Source organism: Martes martes (assembly GCF_963455335.1).
Source record: "Martes martes genome assembly, chromosome: 4".
Taxonomy (NCBI): domain Eukaryota; kingdom Metazoa; phylum Chordata; class Mammalia; order Carnivora; family Mustelidae; genus Martes; species Martes martes.
The window spans coordinates 167,019,383-167,036,188 of NC_137891.1; the positions used below are offsets into that span (position 1 = coordinate 167,019,383).

General features: G+C 41.3%; 1 protein-coding gene across 6 annotated transcripts in view; it reads left to right on the forward strand.

The window, feature by feature from the left end:
- Positions 1-15,434, forward strand: part of RNF19B (ring finger protein 19B) — a 23,519-nt gene extending 8,085 nt beyond the window's left edge. The window contains exons 2-10 of one of the 6 annotated variants that reach the window (XM_080800358.1): positions 2,319-2,524; positions 3,703-3,847; positions 5,664-5,826; positions 6,270-6,384; positions 7,424-7,564; positions 8,519-8,726; positions 11,437-11,568; positions 12,361-12,862; positions 14,128-15,434. In XM_080800358.1, coding sequence (XP_080656484.1) covers positions 2,319-2,524; positions 3,703-3,847; positions 5,664-5,826; positions 6,270-6,384; positions 7,424-7,564; positions 8,519-8,726; positions 11,437-11,568; positions 12,361-12,823 — 1,573 coding nt within the window. In that variant the 3' untranslated portion in view covers positions 12,824-12,862; positions 14,128-15,434. Of the gene's footprint in view, positions 1-2,318; positions 2,525-3,702; positions 3,848-5,663; positions 5,827-6,269; positions 6,385-7,423; positions 7,565-8,518; positions 8,727-11,436; positions 11,569-12,310; positions 13,187-14,127 lie in introns of those variants that run through there. The other 5 variants (XM_080800361.1, XM_080800362.1, XM_080800357.1 and 2 more) reach the window with 5 other exon arrangements.
- Positions 15,435-16,806: the final 1,372 nt, after the last annotated feature.

Genomic DNA, 16,806 nt, shown 5'->3' on the forward strand with positions numbered 1-16,806 from the left:
TGTACATAAGGCACAAAGTAGGCAACCAGCTACCTGAAGAGGTTAAGTGGATTTTATAGGGAAGATGACATTTGAGCTGGTTCTTAAATGGGTAAGTATTTGTCAGGGCAAGAAGAAAGGAAGGAGCATTCTAGGTAGAAGGAGTAGATTATGCAAAGGCCAAAAGTAGGATTAAAATGTGCCATATTTTTATACCATACCTTTCAGGGCAAGATCTCAAATGCAGTTTAGAATATGGTTACACTTGAAGGTGGCAAACACCTATGCCTCCATTTTTGGGATAGAGGTTAAGGCTTGGAGATTTAAATTAGCTCAGTGTCATGCAGTATGAGTCAGGGGCAAGGAGCCCAGACCAGCTGCCCAAAAACAGGAATGCCAAGTCTCAGTGCCCTGAGTAATTCTGTGTCATGGTAATAGATCGTTGCAGGTTCATGAGTATTTGGGATTATTTTACTTGCTTGGAATCAAATTCCACACCCAAAAGTGACATTATCAATCTTGTCAAGTGTTCTTCTTAAAAAAAAAAAAAATCTGTTAATAAATATTTACTCCCACCAGGTGAGGTAGGAATAGATCAGGAAATGTTCAAGGCTTCCTGACTGTCTATGTAATTTGTATCATCAGCAGTTGACTTAAGTAAGATACTGAGGTCATCCAGTACCTTTCCCATTTAACACAAAATAGCAAGCAGGTCACTTTCTTTAGGAGAAACATTGTTTATCTGTAGTAGCTATTTTGCAGCTAGGTTGGGTAAATTTGCTCAGAACTCCTACAGGATATGAATCATTTGCATTCGTACATTGACCTATTCTCACTTTGCTCTTTCTGAGAAGAGTTTTAGTACAGACTGTATTATATAACATAAATGATATGTCATTGATATTTTCAGTGTCATTATCAAATCAATTTGCAGAATCTATAATAAACCTGAGAAGTCTTGTTGCTGTTATGAATACCTAATATACAATAAACAAACAGTAGAATAAATCCAAGAAAATGTTGTTAACCTTTTTTTATAAGTTGCTTGAGGTCTTTAGCTATTGGAGGAGGAAGTGGAATAGGGGACAAAGAAGCCCAATGGCAACACCTAAGTCTACAATCATTGACCTGTTTAAAAATTATTTGCACTTGGGACACCTGGGTGGCTCAGTCAGTTGGGCCGCTGCCTTCGGCTAGGGTCATGATCCCAGAGTCCTGGGATTGGGTCCTGCCTCGGGCTTGGCGGGTAGCCTGCTTCTCTCTCTGCCTCAGCCTGCCACTCTGCCTGCTTGTGCTCTCTCTCTCCCCCTTGACAAATAAATAAATAAATAAAATCTTCTTTTTTTTTAAATTTAAAAAATTTGTTTGAACTTTCACAGCTACTATTTTCCCTTATTTGTTTCTTTAAATTACTTTTTAATTTTTTTTAATCTTCAGTGTTCACTTGTTAGGATAATCTGAACACTTAGTTGACATATTTAGAACTAGTCAGAAGGGCTAGTTGTTGTAAATATATTGGATTTTTTGTGAGACAGTAATTCTTGGAAAATAAGTGTGAATTATAAGAAACAGTTGATGTTGGTGCAGATGGATTCTGAGTTGCATATCTTTACTAAGAGTATGTGTTAGGAGAGAAAAGAAAGGGGAGGGAGATAATAGCCTTATCATGTATTAATTAGTAAGGTGGGTGAGTGGTATTCTTGGATTCTGGAGCCTGTCAAGGAAGTAAATATTTCAAGATATAGATTTGAGCTAAAAAAGGGGGGGAAATTTGAAAGATAAAATGAGCTTTCAGTGGGAGAATTGAATCCGTCTGTGGCTATTGTCTCAGGCTGTGTGTGCTCAGACCAGCTTCACTATGGAACTTAAAAATGAAAAAGTATACTTCAGTTTCGCATACTTCTGTTTCACAAATCTTCTGTCCTTTAGTGTAACCAAATTCTAATCTCTGTAAATGTAGCAAACCGTCAAAATGCTATAGTTTTGTACCCTGTTACTTGTGAAACTTGGCTGTGGTAAACTCCTTTTAAAGTAGCTTAAACTGTGACTGGAATACATGCTAGATTCCAGCTAAATCTAGTATTTTCCCCTATTTTTCAGAAGGTCAATGATTTGTTTTTAGAATCTCGAGAAATTTACTTTCTTACACGGAATATGTTTTACAGTTTGTTAAGCATGATTGTGTGTGGTTATATTATGTGTTATATGTGTACTCTTTTCTCTTTATCATGTGTAGTGGTAAGGAGTGTCAGTATTACCCCACTGAAACTGATGAATAATGTCTGTCTTGTTCCGATCATTCTTACCTTACTGATATCTCTTCCTTTTCCCTTACCCAGTTATGCTGTTATTGCCTATGGCTGTGCCAGTTGCCCAAAGCTGACCTGTGAGAGGGAAGGCTGCCAGACAGAGTTCTGCTACCACTGCAAGCAAATATGGCATCCAAATCAGACATGCGATATGGCCCGTCAGCAGAGGGCACAGACTTTGCGAGTACGGACCAAGCACACTTCAGGTCTCAGTTACGGGCAAGAATCTGGACCAGGTATTAGTTGGCATTGTCTCATTTTTCTCTTTATTTGATATTTCATAATGTGAGCCTAAAGCTGGGAGAGATTATTTTACTCTATAATCAAGTATTCCTGGGATCAGAGAGCAAAAATACTTGGTAATACATTCAATATTTGATATGTAGCTTCTCTCTTGACAACTGTAGATTTTCCAACCTATAAATTGATAAAATTGGAATGCAACAAAATTGAATTCTGTAGTTTCTACCTTTTTAATAATATGTCTCCTGTTGGAGAGTAATTAGGTCCTTTTGCGAAGAATTTTTTCAAAACTTTCATTGTGAACAGAGAGACAATTAGTATTAAACCTCTACTGTTATCCTACTAGCTTTAAGTGCATCACTGCTTTTGGAAGTAGGGTACAGATTTAAGGAAAGGAAATAATATTAGTATGGATTAATGATTAACTTTAAAAGGAGGAACCTTGGCAAGTCAGAGTAAACCCATTTAAAAATGTCAGTGAGTTTATTGCCTTTTATAAATGTATTTTATTTCACTGATGTCATTTGGGAGAGGCTGGTAGGAAAGATTTTACCATTCACTTTTTCCTGGCATAGCATAATCTCCTAAATTGTCATTTTAATAGGATAGTTCCTAGCTTGCTGTGAAAATTACTAGGTGTGTGCTACATAGCATACCCAATTATTTTTAGGTTTTGAATTTGAAAGTATCATGGGAGGGGTCTGTGGGTTGTGTTAACAGCACATCACAATGATACTTGCTGAGCCTAAGAAATTAATTTCCTGAGCCAAACTTTTTCAAAACTTAAAGCCAATTCCAAGCTGCAGACTCTTCTTCCTGCAGAACTCTGCTTTGAGTTCTGCCAGCCTATTGGCTAGTGGAATTCCATTTTTCTTAGAACCGTCTTTGTCTCTAGGGAAGTCTTGTTCAGAGTGTGGCTTAAGTGCTGTGTAAGATGCCAGTTTTGGGGATAGGCAGCTCAGTATGAGACAAGGATCTGTTTTATGAAAATTCCAGAGGTATAGACATAGCCAGAAGTGGGTTGCACAATTTGGAATTCTCAGCCAAGAGTTCTTGACTGTCTCCTCATTTTTTGTATATATATATATATATATATATATTCCTAGGAATAGTAAATCAAATTGGGTTTAACTGGGGGTATTTTTCTACCCAATCTTCCTTCCCCCCTTAGCAGATGACATCAAGCCATGCCCACGATGCAGTGCTTACATTATCAAGATGAATGATGGAAGCTGTAATCATATGACCTGTGCAGTGTGTGGCTGTGAATTCTGTTGGCTTTGTATGAAAGAGATCTCAGACTTGCATTACCTCAGGTGAGATGGGAAATGTGTCCATTGCTTTTTTGTCTTGTTCTTTTAATGATTTGGGGAAAAGGATGTCAAAGGGACACAGTTGTCTGTCCTCTCATTACAGTATAAGGAAGCTGTAAAAAGTTCTTCTGAAGCACTCCTGTGACCACGTTTTTCTTCAGTTCCAGCAAATTCCAGGGACTGTTTTTATTACCTCCCAGATAGAGTTCAATTTCCCGAGCATGGCTTTGCCACAGTCTGGCCCTAGTGTCCTTTTCTAGCTTTTTCCATGTGTTTTTATACATGCTATATTCCAGTAACCTGGGTTTGCTATTTGCTCTGTCTCCTCTGGCTGTCTTTCTTGTTCATGTTCTTCTGTTTGCCCAGAATGCTTTCTGATCACATCACCCTCCCAGCAGCCCCCTTTTATCTCAACCTGTTCAGTTCTTATTTACCCTTCAGGGGCCACTCAAATGCCATTTCATCTATGATGTCTTCCCCAGCTTTTTCTGCCTCATTCTTTTGTATTGGCATTCCTTAAATGTTTCATTATAAACATCACTACTTTTACTTCATATACATGTCCAATTTTGCTAAACTGCATAAGTTTATTAAGGTCAGAGTTACCTTTTACAGTTCCTTGCATGTAATGACTTTACAAAGAATTCAGAGTGAATATTAAAATATTGTCCTGAAGGAGTTAATATTTACAAACAACATACATTGTGTGGATGAAACATTTTCATTTCCAATATAGCAAACAGTGAGTTACTTACACTGTACTGATTATCGGGGACATGGGTGTGTAAGACATGATCCTTTCTTTCAAAATTGCTTATCCTATCTAGTAGAGAAGACAGGACAAAGGGAGTGAGCAAAAATGGTTGAACGCAGAAGGATGGAGTATAAAAGTAGCCAAACTCAAAGAGAATGAAACTGACATAAAGGGTGTGACAAAGTGTTTTTATATCCTTCCCCAGGAACATGGTTTACACTATCTATTGGATATGGATAGGGCATAGCACTTTTGAATGAGATGTCAAGTGTGTAGGTTGTGCAGGATCCCAAGTAGTATATGTATCAGTCAAGGAAGCTGGATCTGGGACGCCTGGGTGGCTCCAGTCTTTAAGCATCTGCCTTTAGCTCAGGTCATGATCTCAGGGTCTTGGGATGAAGCCCCATATTGGGTTCCCTGCTCAGCAGGAAGCCCGCTTCTTCCTCTCCCACTCCCCCTGCCTGTGTTCCCTCTCTCGCTATGTCTCTGTCAAATAAATAAAAATTTTTTTAAATTATAATTTCACAGGCTGCACCTCATGACAGCTACTATTTTTTTTTTATTTAAAGATTTTTTTTTTTTAATTATTTGACAGAGAGAGAGGGATCACAAGTAGGCAGAGAGGCAGGCAGAGAGAGATAGGGAGGGGGAGGCAGGTTCCCCAGTGAGCAGAGAGCCCGACGCGGGACTTGATCCCAGGACCCTGAGATCGTGACCTGAGCTGAAGGCGGAGGCTTAACCCACTGAGCCACCCTCAAATAAATAAAATCTTTAAAAAAGCTGCATCACTGTTGGGTTAGGGAGGACAGAGTTCAGCAGCAGAGAAAGGAAAAGAGGTTTCAAGCCTGGAAGCCTAGCTTTACAAACAAAAAGTGAAGGGCCCAGAGCTCTAATAATTGGACCTTGTCTTTTTCTCCCTTTCATGTAATATATTCATTTTCTGTAACCTCTTGTAACTGTTAATCATTCTTATTGGAAAAGAAGGCTTTCGCTCTTATCAAGCCCTGTGGTGACAACAGCTGCATTTATAATATCGATACTAACTTGAGCATGTGTCCTCTGCAGCCCCTCTGGATGCACATTCTGGGGCAAGAAGCCATGGAGCCGTAAGAAGAAAATTCTCTGGCAGCTGGGAACACTGATTGGTGCTCCAGTGGGGATTTCCCTCATTGCTGGCATTGCCATTCCTGCCATGGTCATCGGCATTCCTGTTTATGTTGGCAGGAAGGTAAGACATGCTGAGTTCTGTGGGTGTTCTATCCCCAGGTTTGTTGGTAGTTTTGAAGGAAATAGGGAGGAGTTTATATTTCAGAGCTTCCTGAAAACCAGCCACTTCTTAGATAAAAATAACCTTAATTTCGTAAATGGATTTTCATAAACCCAAGAGATCTAAAAGTTCTTATTAGCATCCTGGTCCTCATTTGTCTTGGTGACTTAAAGGTGAAATACTTTCCTCAAAACCCTGAGTTACTTTGTCTCTCCTTGGATTAACTTTTTCTGTATTAGTTTATGTCACCCAGGTCTGAGTTAGGTTAAAATTTGAGAAAGATAGCCTCTTGGTGGGTAGGGGATGTATTTTAATATAGTTAGAATATTCACTTGTCTTTTTCTACCCTGGCAAAAAAATTGATATCCTAACCTGCTGACCTGGATTTTCTTTCTTATTCTTAGATTCACAGTAGGTATGAGGGAAGGAAAACCTCCAAACATAAGAGGAATTTGGCTATCACAGGAGGAGTGACTTTGTCAGTCATTGCATCCCCAGTTATTGCTGCAGTTAGTGTGGGTAAGCTAGCCTGGACCGCGACTCTTCTCCTTCCTGCCCTCTCTTCCACCATACCCCCTACCTACCCAGCTTTCTGACTACAGCAGTTTAGCCGGCTGGCCAGATGTTTCACCTTGGAGGCTCCTACATTTTATGCCAAACCCACCTTGAGGGCTAATTCTTTTAGGCACTATTGTTAGGATTATCAGCCACACTAAATTGTCAGAGTTTGGGGTCTTTCAGTCCTAAATTAGTGCTTAGAACTCTCTGGCTCAGAGAAAGTGCTAAATTAAAGAATATTACTTTAAGGCCTAGTTTTCACCTTTTATCTTCCTTCCCTATTTGCTAGGGAACCCACAAAATAAAATTACTTTTATTTTGATTTGTTTAATGCCTCACCGTATTTTGGAAGGCTTGAGGGTTTGTTTTAGAATAAGAATATTATAACTAACATTTATTAAGGCTCTCCATGTACCAGGAGCAGTTCTGAATGTTTTGCATGTATTAATTCATTTAATCCTCATAGCAGTACGGTTGTAATAGAAAGGTGCTATAATTTGCTCAAGGTTACTTAGCTGGAACATGAATCAAGGCAATCTGTCTTCAGAGCCTATGCTCTTAACAGCTAAGTCATTCTGCCTCCACAGCAGTAAGATTTTGGAATTAATATTCTGGGGGGATCCTAAACCCCAGGAATCACTTACTTAATGTTTGAGTATTGATTGGTTCTTGGATTAGCATGTCAGTAGTGAGTAGAAGAGGGACAATGAAAGTAGCATATACTCACTGTGCTGGGCACTGTACATACCTTCTCTTTTGATCATTGACAATCCTGGGAAGATACATGAGATTATACAGCTAATAAATTGGAGCCAGGATTCTAATCCAGGCCTTTTCTAATTCCCAAATCCAGTCATCATTCTGTTAGACCCAGCTGCCTCTTTAGGATAACCATCTTCTTTCTGTCTTTGGCCCTTTATAAAGTGGTTTGTCTGTGCTCAGGCTGGGAAGGAGAATTTAGAGCAGTGACCTGCTGACTTGTTTCCTTCTCCTCCCCCAGGTATTGGCGTCCCCATTATGCTGGCTTATGTCTATGGGGTTGTGCCCATTTCCCTCTGTCGTGGAGGTGGCTGTGGAGTTAGCACAGCAAACGGAAAGGGGGTGAAAATTGAGTTTGATGAAGATGATGGTCCAATCACAGGTAAAGGGAGGTTTTTAATTTCCCTTTGAATTTATGGGGCAGAAAATTCAGTAGATTTCAGCACATTTTACAGCGAGATTGTCATTGGATTACTTTGGATAATGAGCTTTGTAGGGGGTAAAGTATTTTTAGCTTTTCATTTCTTTGTTCCAGAGTTATTAGGTTAATTCCTCTGGTACTTGGCTCTGTGTGGCAGGTACAAACTAGTAGGATTCCAAGTAACTCCAAGTATGCTGGTAATAGTAGTGATTATAATAAAGTCTTATATCTGTACAGTACTTTATAATTTTCAAAGGACTTTACACAGTTATTATCTCACCTGGTTTTTACAATAGCTCTCTGAATAGGGAGGGCAGGGGCTATTATTATCCCCATTTAATGGGAACTTCTTTAAGCTTTTGTCTCAACATCTGTTAAATGGGTTTAAGAGCTTCTGCAGAGCTGGAACTGGAGCAAGTCTTCCAGCTTCTTTTTCTGTTCCTGTGACTTCCACTTTGATGTTTTCACTTTACCATATTAACTAAGCTAGGGCACAGAGAGTCCCACAGGTTTTTGAAGCACCCTAGTAGAATCAACACCTAACATGACCTAAACATGTTTTGAAATCTTCATGTTTGGTTAGATGGCATCTACGGTATAATGGACAGAATAGTGGACTTGGAATCAAAAGCGTAGATTTGTGGGACCAGGCATGACTTGGACATGTCATTTAGTTCTAAGCTTTTGTTTTCTCCTCTAAAATTAGGATTGTTATTGTGTAGTTATTGGGAAGATTAAATATTAACAATATGTTAAAACACCTGATGTGTGGTAGCTGCATATAGTAGCTGTTCATTAAGTGAGTAAATGAGTCTGCATGAATATTCTCCACTCTGAAGAATCATTACAGGAAAATAATAGACTCTATTTTGTTGTTGTCTTATCTTGAATTGAAATGTTTGGTTCCATCCCCAGTGGCTGATGCCTGGCGAGCCCTCAAGAATCCCAGCATTGGGGAAAGCAGCATTGAAGGCCTGACTAGTGTACTGAGCACCAGTGGAAGCCCTACAGATGGACTTAGTGTTATGCAGGGTCCATACAGCGAGACAGCCAGCTTTGCAGCCCTCTCAGGGGGCACTCTGAGTGGTGGCATTCTTTCCAGTGGCAAGGGAAAATATAGCCGGTAAGCAAATAGATAATTTCTGACAGAACCAGCTGGAATGATAAGAAATAACATACCTGTATTGAGCCATTTCTCTGTGCTAGGCACATCTCATATATCATCTCATTTTGATGTAATCATCAGTGGTTTGGTTTTTTGTTGTTGTGGTGGTTTTTGTTTTTAATTTTATAATGAGAAAATAGGCTCAAAACTTACACAACGTTCAGTGTTCTTTCCACACTGCACCATAGTGGCTCCATATAAAGAGCAATCCTGGCTTAAGATCTTCCCTCTACTACATTAGGTTGCCTGCTTCGGGAAGAGAAAGCATGCATTTTTGTAGAATTCCCAAGGCTGTGCTCCCCATTAGGCTTGTCATTGACTTTACTTTCAATTGAACAGCATTTATACTGTATCTTATTGGCTTATTAGTGCTGTAATCCTTATTACCTTCTTATTCTTATTCCCATTTGATAGATAAGGAAAATCAATTCTATGAATTTGTATTGAGAAACTGTTTTAAGTTTTTGTTTTTTTTTCTTTTTAAAGATTTTATTTATTTATTTGACAGACAGATTACAAGTAGGCAAGAGAGCCAGGCAGGGAGAGAGAGGAGGAAGCAGGCTCTCCACGGAGCAGAGAGCCCGATGTGGGGCTCGATCCCAGGATCCTGGGATCATGACCTGAGCCGAAAGCAGAGGCTTTAACCCACTGAGCCACCCAGGCACCCCAGAGAAACTGTTAAGTTTTATGACTAAAAATGTTACAACTTGCTCAGTCATTTTACCAGTTAGATAAACCAGAAAATATTCAGAGGAGCATAACATGTGTTATATGAGAAGCAGTTAGTTGAATAAAGAGAGACCTGCAGATAGTGCAAAACGAGGTAGGGAAGTAGGAGAAATTGTTGCCTTCAGATATCTGAAGGACTTTGAACAGAAAGAACGGCTTCTGACTCATGCCAAGAGGTAGATTAAGACAACTTGGGGGAAGCTAGAGGGAAACTTAATTTTGTTTCATTATAGAGAATATAAGAAATCTATATAAAAGTCCAAAGAAGGGTTGGATTACTTTAGAAGATACTGAGCTGCCTATCCTTGGAAGTGTTTAAAGTAAGACCAGATGGCCATCTGGCTATTAGAAGGAGTCAAGCAACAGATGACAGATGGACTGGATCCCACAGCTGAGTGCCTGTCAGTCACCTGGGAGCCTCTTAAAAACAGATTTCATGGTCTTATCCCAAAATTAATAAATTGAATCTCCTGGAGTAGGATCTAGGTATCTGTGTTTTGAAAAGGTTCCCCAGGTGATTCTAGCAGAGTCGTTGCACAGGCTAGCATCTGGGAAGCACTTGTGGTGTTTGTGAAAGCCTCTTCCAATTCTGAGATTCTGTGGAAGAGCTGAAACTAGAACCCAGGTCTCTGATTCAACAGACTTTGCATTGCACTGCCTCACTTTCTGGGGCCGTGGCACATTCTTGAAGGGTGTCTTGAGGCTGGAGTTGCAGAGTGAAAGTGTAGGCTGTAGGACAGGGGTTGCTCGAATGTGCAGCTGAAGGCTGCTGTTGACCTGTCTGTGTCTCATAACTCTGGGGGGTCTCTTGTTAGGGGATCCCGCCCCCCCATGCCAGAGAATTCACTGCTGGGCTTTCTTAAAATCATCACCCTTGTAAATAAGCAGGCAGACATAATTGGAGACTGACTTGCTGAAACTGCAGCTTAGCCAGTCCAGCTGTTCCAGTTCTGTGAAAGCCTTTTAAAGGAAGTGGATGAGTCAGATGGGTTTGACTATGAAACCTATTAAGAGGAAATACTTAGGTGTGCAGCAAACTGGTGTTAAAGCCAAAGAGGGAAATAGTTACAGGTTCTCAGCTTCGAGACACCATTGGGAAAGTTTGCTGCTCTTGTGGGAGGTCGAATCCTCTATGTCCTTTAATCTTGTAGCCTGGGGGTAATTTGATTGCTAAGTGTTTTGAGTTCCTGTATGCAAGACACAGAGGGTAAAGTGTGAATGAGATGTGGTCTCTCCTTTTTTTGGAGCTCACAGATGATTGAGGGAGAGATGCATAAATTGATTTAATAAATAGGTAGATGCTGTGGGAGCATTTAACAGGAAATGACTGGTTTGCTGGGAGAGTGAGGGGGATGATACTTCCTTTGTCCTTAAGGACTGAATAGGAGTTTGTCACATAGACAAAAGAAACCTCCACAGAGAGGGAATAGCATGTGCAAAGTCATGGAGGTAAACAACATATATAGGTGTGTAAAGAAAGAAAGAATTCAGAGTGGTTATGATTTGAGACCTGTAGTGAGAAATGGAACTGGAGAGAGAGCTTGGAGGCAGATCAGGAAGCCAGGAGAGGACTGTTGGCAGTAGAGAGCCAAGAGAGGACTGTTAGAGTGACTGGGGCTTTGTCCACATTGGCACTGATCTAGAAGGTGTTGGAGTTGGACTTAGGGCTGCTGGAGAGAGAACCCAAATGCAGTTTTCCAGGCAGGAGATGTTCAGTGCCTAAAATTAATTAGTAGCAACGGGGATAGAAAGGAGGGGACGATTTCAGTAGCTATTCAAGAGAGAAACTGTGTGGGCATCTATTTGAGTTATTTGACAATTAGAGAAGATCAGATCCACTCAATTTGCCAGAGAATAATAGAAGAGATGCGTGCCAGGAAGCAGACTGTCTTGAAATACCCAGGTCTCATATTAACTTGAACGTCCCCTCTTTACACAGGTTAGAAGTCCAAGCCGATGTCCAAAAGGAAATTTTCCCCAAAGACACAGCCAGTCTTGGTGCAATTAGTGACAACGCAAGTACTCGTGCTATGGCCGGTTCCATAATCAGTTCCTACAACCCACAGGACAGGTATGTGCACAGTCAGAGATGCCCAGGAGAGGTTACAGTTTGTGGTCGGGTCCTAGGCCTTCAGAAGCTCAATGCCTCATGTTAGGGCTGTGTGTACCATCAGATGGGATATATAGTGTGTGCCCCAAGTTTCCTGGGTAGGTTCTTGGTATAGGAGTGTTTGGGATCTCTCGATTGATTCTTCTTGTTAGCACTTGATTTTTAGGGGTTTCTTTCTTCCTTTTCTTCCCTCCCCCCATTTTTTGGGTCTTTTTTGGCTGTTGTATAATTATTCTCATGAAACTTGAGCTAGGTTGCTGTTCACTGATGTCTGTGGATCTGTGGCTTTTGCTCTCATGTCGCCCTTTGCCTGATGTGACTCCTGTCACCTAGTTCTCTTTATTTTTGAGAAGCTAGTGTAATTGATAGGGTGTGATTGCAGCACTCCCTCCTGGAGAGGTTCTGGTTTCTTCTAATTGTGACACAGTAGTAAAACACTACGAATCTTCTTTCTCTTTCGTATTTTGAGTAAGATAGTGTGAGGGTCCAACCTTTAGTTGAATTTTGAAAGCTCTTTTTTGGTTGCGTAAAGAAATTGGCAGAGGTGTGTGTGTTCTTAATCATCAAAAGGAATCTAGTTCTTCTTCATCTTATTTGAGAGTTAGGCTAAATTTTTATTTTTGCTAAAAGTGAACTTTAGTTTACAGTTTACCTATGTTTTGGACTTCCTAATCCTGAACCCACAAACTGCTTGTACCCACAGGTATAGCATGACCCATACATGACTCAGCAAAGTGGATTTTGTCTCCACAGAGACTGCAACAATATGGAAATCCAAGTGGACATTGAAGCCAAACCAAGCCACTATCAGCTGGTGAGTGGAAGCAGCACGGAGGACTCGCTCCATGTTCACGCTCAGATGGCAGAGAATGAAGAAGAAGGTAGTGGTCATGGCGGCAGTGGCAGCAATGAAGAGGATCCCTCCTGCAAACACCAAAACTGTGAACAGAAAGACTGCGTGGCCAGCAAAGCTTGGGACATCAGCCTGGCCCAGCCCGAGAGCATCCGCAGTGACCTGGAGAGCTCTGATACGCAGTCAGACGATGTGCCAGACATCACCTCAGATGAGTGTGGCTCCCCTCGCTCCCATACGGCAGCCTGCCCCTCAACTCCCAGAGCCCAAGGTGCACCGAGCCCAAGTGCCCATATGAACCTCTCTGCCCCAGCCGAGGGGAAGACTGTCTTGAAGCCAGAAGGTGCAGAAGCCAGAGTATGAAGTGGAATGAATGCTCCTGTTCTGAGAAGCACACTTGTTGTAACTGCATCTTTTGGAATCTTTTTTTGGGAAGGCGGGGATTTATGTATTTTATTTCAAAGATTCTCTGGTCACAGGTTTTCCCCAGGGAAATTCTGAGAAATTTGCAATTTCTTACCAGGAAAAAACATGGAGATTTTTGCCCTTAGCCCTACCCCCCCACCCCCTCCCTCCCATTTTTAGTTTTAATTTATTGGTTAAACTGATGGTGGCAATCCGTGAGGTGTGTCAAAGAGTGTACAGATGTATGTGTGTATATTGTATGTATGCTAACATATTACTGAAGGACACATTTTAATAAAGATTTCTGTCGTAATTCAACTCAATCTCATTTTCCTTGGCTTGGATAGTCCTACAGAGCCAAGTATTTGAATAGACCACTTACGTCTTTAACAGTCTCTAGACCAGAGTTTTCCCAGTCCCAGGAAAGGATTATATTCTAATTAGACTGCAGTGGAGTCCTTTATGAACCCACGGCTCCTGGCCTGCCAGGAAGCAAAGGTAGCTTGTTTTGGACTGGGCTGTTAGACTAAAGAATTAGCCATATGGAGAAGCTGTAGATTACAATGAACCTTGTTTGCCCTCTAGAGGCAGCTGTGTAGTTTTGCTGTTAAAGCTTTATTTCTTCTCCTCATTGTAGTCACTGGTAGAAATGTGCTTCATTGAGGGGAAAGGAGGTGGCTGTTCCAGTGGCTCTTCAGAGAGATCCTAGGGAATGGTGCAGGGTTACTAGTTGGGGACAGAGTATTCTTACTCGCATAGTCAACAAGCAATAACCCAGGTGATTGTTAAATTCTCTGGTACACATTCCCTGTTCCAAAAATCTTTCTCCGTTTTGCCAATGTAGTTTAAGTAAGAGGGCCTGGGGAATCTGACTGAAATTTGTAATGAAAGGAGAAAGGAAACATGCCATCAGAATCTCAACTTTAATTTTATCTGTTCTTATAAATTCATCAGAATTGAGCTAAGTTAGTACTACTTGGGATTTTGGCTCTGTCTAGAATAATGACCTTAGCAAGAAAGCTCATACATAGTGTAGCAGAAAAACTAAAAGATTCATGAAACCTGATGTAAGATTCTAAATCTGGCAGTAACTTTGTGACTGTGAATCAGTATCTCTCTCATGCCCCTGATTTCCCACTCTTAAACAATATTTAAGGAGCTTCCAGTGCCAGACTTCTCTAGCACCTTAGTCCTGGGCCCAGAGGAAGAGTTGCAAACATCCTTTCCCTGAGGACCAGATGGCTTTCTGTTTCCTTTCACAGATGCACCTGCCCCTCGTCTTGCTGACCTGTGCTTTACCACAATGAGGAGGATGAGTCTGGACAACAACTTGGAAGATCCTTGTCTCTTGGGCACTGCAGCTAGACTGAGCACTTTTTCCTGCACATGGAACAGGAGATGCTCCTAGTGGACTTCGGGTCTGTGGAAGAAAATGCCCTAATGTCCTTGTGTGAAAAAGGGAACCTGGTGGAGAAAGGGGCAGACAGTCTGAAAATCCCTGAAATGCAAATAACTCAAGATTACAATTCTCTTGAAGGCTCACCAGAACAGCAGTTAACTTGGATAAAAGCAAAGAAGTCTTTTGGAGGGACAAGAGTTGGCAGCCAAACCTGTGTTGTTATCTCGGCTCCACTTCTTCCCATTGTGAGACTTGGGCAGTTGCCTCTGATTGGCTTTCACTTAGCCAACATGGGGAAAACAATCCTTAACTATGGTGTAAAGTGACATAGTGTACTGAAATGCTTTTGGTGAAGACCCGTGTTTTTTTCCTCCTGCAGGAATAAGAAGAAATAAGGGAGATTATGGGTGTCATCTAAGAAAAGCCCAGAACTCTAGACCAGAGGCTATGAAAAACTAAGCTTACTCTAATCCTTTGCAACGCTCTTGTAGATCCTAGACAGTAGCAAGGATTAAAAAGCCCTTTAGCGCCACCTGGAGGACACCGTGAGTAATGCATTGGAAAAGTTAGTTCTCCCTTTAGAAAATGGGGAAAGTAACTTGCTCTTTGTACAGCATTCATTCATTTTGAAATGCCTACATTTCAAGTGTGGAATGCAGCAAAGAAGAAAACACGAAATTATCGTCCCCGTGGAACTGACACTGTAGTGGGGAAAGACCATAAGATCTATAGCCTGGATGAGGATAAGTGCACTGAAGAAAATAAAGCGGGGAGAGGGAAAAGAGAATGGTAGATGGTGCTACTTCAGATGGTAGTATAGGCTTTTTCGTAATTTTATCAGAGTCCTAAGGGGATTGAGAAAGGACCAAGTGAATATCTAGGGGAAGAACATACCAGACAGCAAGAATAGAGTGCAAAGGCCCTTCAGTAGAACATACTTAGTCTGATTAAAACACACGTACACACACACAGCTTAGAGACCTGTATGGCTAGGGATGTGACTCTGAGGCCAGGAAGAGAGGTAATCTTCAAAGCCAGACAGATGGGATGCTTGCAGTCAACTTTCAAAGGGGCTAAAACTGGGGGAGGGTGCGTCTGGTCACCAGTCCTGCTTGGATGGGCTAATGTAAAGAAACTCATGGATATGGTAAATGGGTACTTACTCACTCTGACCCTTCCTAATATTATTGTACTAGTACTTTATTGTACTCCAGAGGCTGGAAAGCTAAAAACTACACATCTTAAACTTCCTTAAACCAAGGTTCTGAATATAATTTAAGTTTTGCCAATTAAATGAGCAAACAAGATGTGGAAGAAGAAGTGATCGAGGAATCATCTTCAGCTACTTTGACTGGTTGCTACTGCAAGGATATAGAGACCTTGGGTTTCTCTTCAATGGTATTCCAGTATCTTTCCATAGTTTTTCAAAGGAAGGGCTTCCTGATCTGTAAATAACAGTGATGTGTGTTCTTGTAGTCAGCCTATGGTGGCCGCCTGATGCCTCATGTGGATGGTCGCAGATGTAACAGCTACTAGGGTAGACTGATCAGTTTTTCCTGGAAGTCCAGCCCAGAGCCCACTTGCTCAGGCTTTCCAGTGCTTACAAGCACCTAATTTACTTGTACTGAATCCTTTTCTACTTAAAATAGGTAGAAGGGTTTTGCTTCCTACTGCTACGAAACGCTGATAACGGTATTTGGTTCCAAAAATGGCTATAGGCAATACACCCTCAAAGACGGGACCCCTAGATTAGTTATGACTTGGTTGGATTTGAAGGAAATGAGGATAAAATTGCCATTGGGAAGCAGTAGACAAGATTACTTACATTTATGGTCACTTGAATTGAAATGTCTTTTGGAGAACTTTGGCAGATCAAATGGCTGCCACTATCGATCATCATGTAAGAAATGAGGGCCTAGATGGTGGCGGCTATGCTAAAGAAGTAAAGGAAAGGGGGGGGCGCCATCAGACTCGGTTTCAGCTGCGGTCATGATCTCAGGATCTTGGGATTGAGACCCACATTGGGTCTGTGCTCAGCTGCAGAGTCTGCTTCGGATTATCTCTCCCTCTCCCACTGCCCCTCCATTTCTCTCTCTCACACACACACACACACACACATGGGTGCACTTGCACACACATGCTCTCAAATAAGAATTTTTTTAAGTAAAGGAAAGAAAACCAAAGGCTCAAGAGCTTTAAGTTTACAGCTCAAGCCATGTATAGGAAAGCCCTGGAAGAATTTCTTTCTTTTTTTTTTTTTTAAGATTTTGTTTGTTTATTTGACAAAGATCACAAGTAGGCAGAGAGAGGGGAAGAAACAGAAACAGGCTCCCTGCTGAGCAGAGAGCCCGATGCAAGGTTCAATCCCAGGACCCCCGGGATCATGACCTGAGCCGAAGGCAGTGGCTTTAACCCACTGAGCCACCCAGGTGCCCCCCGCCCCCAGAAGAATTTCATCTCTTGCAACTGCAAGGCTCATGTACACGAAAATCAAAAGGAGATTCTGGGTTATAGAATTACAACATAAGTTTAAATTCATAGC